The following is a 2500-nucleotide window of genomic DNA, read 5'->3' as shown; positions in this document are numbered from 1 at the left end:
GATACATGCGTGTCACTGCCCGCCCCTGCCGGTTCTCAGATTAAAAAAAAAAAATAGGCTCTGTCATGATTAATTGACCACATATATGAAGTTAAACAACTAAGTGCTATCCGAAAAATATCTTAAAAGTAAATTCCGTGCCACAACATTTTTTTTTGTACGGAAACGAAAACAGCAGACAAAGTTTCCGCGCACCAGCAGTTTTTAGATGATTGGTTTTGTTTTGAATTTGTTGTGTGCGCATGCACGTGCGTGCATGTGTGTGCGCGTGCGTGTGTGTGTGTGTGTGCGTGTGTAGCTGTAGAGTGGAGTGTGTCCAGGCACAGGGTGTGGCCTCCTGCGGTGCTGTCCTTCTCCTTCAGTCTGGGGATGATGTCACTGTGTCCCCTGATCTACATCACCTCCACCTGGACACAGCTCCACCTCATCCTGGGTCTGCCTCAGGTCCTCTGTCTGCCTCTATACATGTAAGACAATACACCTTATACTGTCCTCTGTCTGTTTCTACATGTAAGACAATACACCTTATACTGTCCTCTGTCTGTTTCTACATGTAAGACAATACACCTTATACTGTCCTCTGTCTGCCTCTATACATGTAAGACAATACACCTTATACTGTCCTCTGTCTGCCTCTATACATGTAAGACAATACACCTTATACTGTCCTCTGTCTGCCTCTATACATGTAAGACAATACACCTTATACTGTCCTCTGTCTGCCTCTATACATGTAAGACAATACACCTTATACTGTCCTCTGTCTGCCTCTATACATGTAAGACAATACACCTTATACTGTCCTCTGTCTGCCTCTATACATGTAAGACAATACACCTTATACTGTCCTCTGTCTGCCTCTATACATGTAAGACAATACACCTTATACTGTCCTCTGTCTGCCTCTATACATGTAAGATAATCAGTGATACCAGATGGGAAATTTGGAATTATCCTACCAGCGGCTTAAAATGATCGTATTTGAAAGAACACTATCGTACACAGCCAAAAAAGAGAAATCACACGATCAAATATGTCATTTCACAAAAAGTTGCATATTTAGTGTAAGAAACAACCTTGTTTGAGACTCCTACGTGACTAAATCGCATCACATATGCTGAGTGGAATCAGGCAACTACCTGAACCTACACAAATAAAAGTCTGAAACTGGACTGGAAAGACACGACCGGTGTTTTTAATGCCTCCAAGTACAGATCTAGGGTCAGATCTACTGATCACGTTTTTGTGATACGGCGAAATTATCGTATACATTTGGGCATTTTGGGAATTATTGATTGTATAATGATCATACAAATACGATATTTATCGTACATCTGGCAACACTGAGGATAATACACCGACCTTATACATGGGCCTGCCCCAGGTCCTCTGTCTGCCTCTCGTGCAATGCAAGTCTTCAAGTGGCACCCAGACCCAAGAAGGCGTGCATGTCCAAATCAAAGTGTGTGTGTGTGTGTGTGTGTGTGTGTGTGTGCGTGCATGTGTTAGTTGTCTTCCAGAATCTCCTCGCTGGTTGTTTTTGAAGAACAGAACAGACGTTCTGGATAAATACAGAAACCACAGTCCTGATGACACACTGTGTCTGGAGCAGGTACACACGCACACGCACACGCACACGCACACGCACACGCACACGCACACACAAGCACAAACATTTCAATTTCTTTATTTGAGCCACATTCATATAATACATTACAGGGGCTTCAATCCAAACAAGTTCAGAATATAAACAACAAATGCGCATTAACTTATTCACAGTTAACATTGGTCATACCCTTCAGTCTGCCATATTACCAACACCGGAGAGGAATTATGGGTACAGGAAGCACCTTCTCCTCCAAATAGATCGACTGCCTATAATGGAGGAGATTGAGCAATATGTTGCAAGCTGCTTTGCCTTACACTTGGACAACCCCATAATCCTCAAGCCCCCCCTGACCACCAGCCTGTGGACATGGCCCAAGCTGCCAAATATAAAAACAATGAGCTGGCACTTGTAGCCTAGATGTATAATGGCTTGTACTAATGGCTGGTATTTTACTTGTTTAGTAAGGAAAGCTTCCTCTAAACTTGAATCAAAAGTACAGCCAACTTCCAATAGGAAAACCTCTCTGCTGTTCAATCACAATGACATCCGGTGTGTTTGCAGTTATATTTGTAAATACATGGGGGTCATTGCATTGAAACATTTCTGGTTTCACACAAGAATTTTTGTAAAACACAACAGAGGAATCAAACGTGGGTGACACATCTTTGGTAATATGTCAACAATTCTGTCATGCCTGGCTATGTAGGCTACAGTCCTTTGTAAAAATTACAACCGTTTAATATATGGGACATGGACTCTATTGTCTGATACTGTCCATGGTGTAGGCAGTAAGAGTCATGTTTATTGGGATACCAGATGGACACATTCAGTGTGGTTGGCAGCACTTGGAGGCGTGCCTTTACCGTGAAGATGAGAATATCCTCATCAATC

The 2500-nt window shown here is 42.5% G+C and overlaps 1 protein-coding gene across 1 annotated transcript in view; it reads left to right on the top strand.

Moving 5' to 3' along the window:
* The window catches only part of LOC308080966 (solute carrier family 22 member 6), a 20619-nt gene that overhangs the window by 6896 nt on the left and 11223 nt on the right, over positions 1-2500 (top strand). Inside the window, exons 4-5 of the mRNA XM_080423106.1 lie at positions 299-467; positions 1510-1612. Coding sequence (XP_080279232.1) covers positions 299-467; positions 1510-1612 — 272 coding nt within the window. The remainder of the gene's footprint in view (positions 1-298; positions 468-1509; positions 1613-2500) is intronic.

This window comes from Gymnoscopelus braueri (genome assembly GCF_963280865.1).
Source record: "Gymnoscopelus braueri genome assembly, chromosome: 24".
NCBI classification, from domain to species: Eukaryota; Metazoa; Chordata; class Actinopteri; order Myctophiformes; family Myctophidae; genus Gymnoscopelus; species Gymnoscopelus braueri.
Note: the sequence above shows the minus strand (reverse complement) of the source record. Positions and strands in the feature narration are given on the sequence as shown.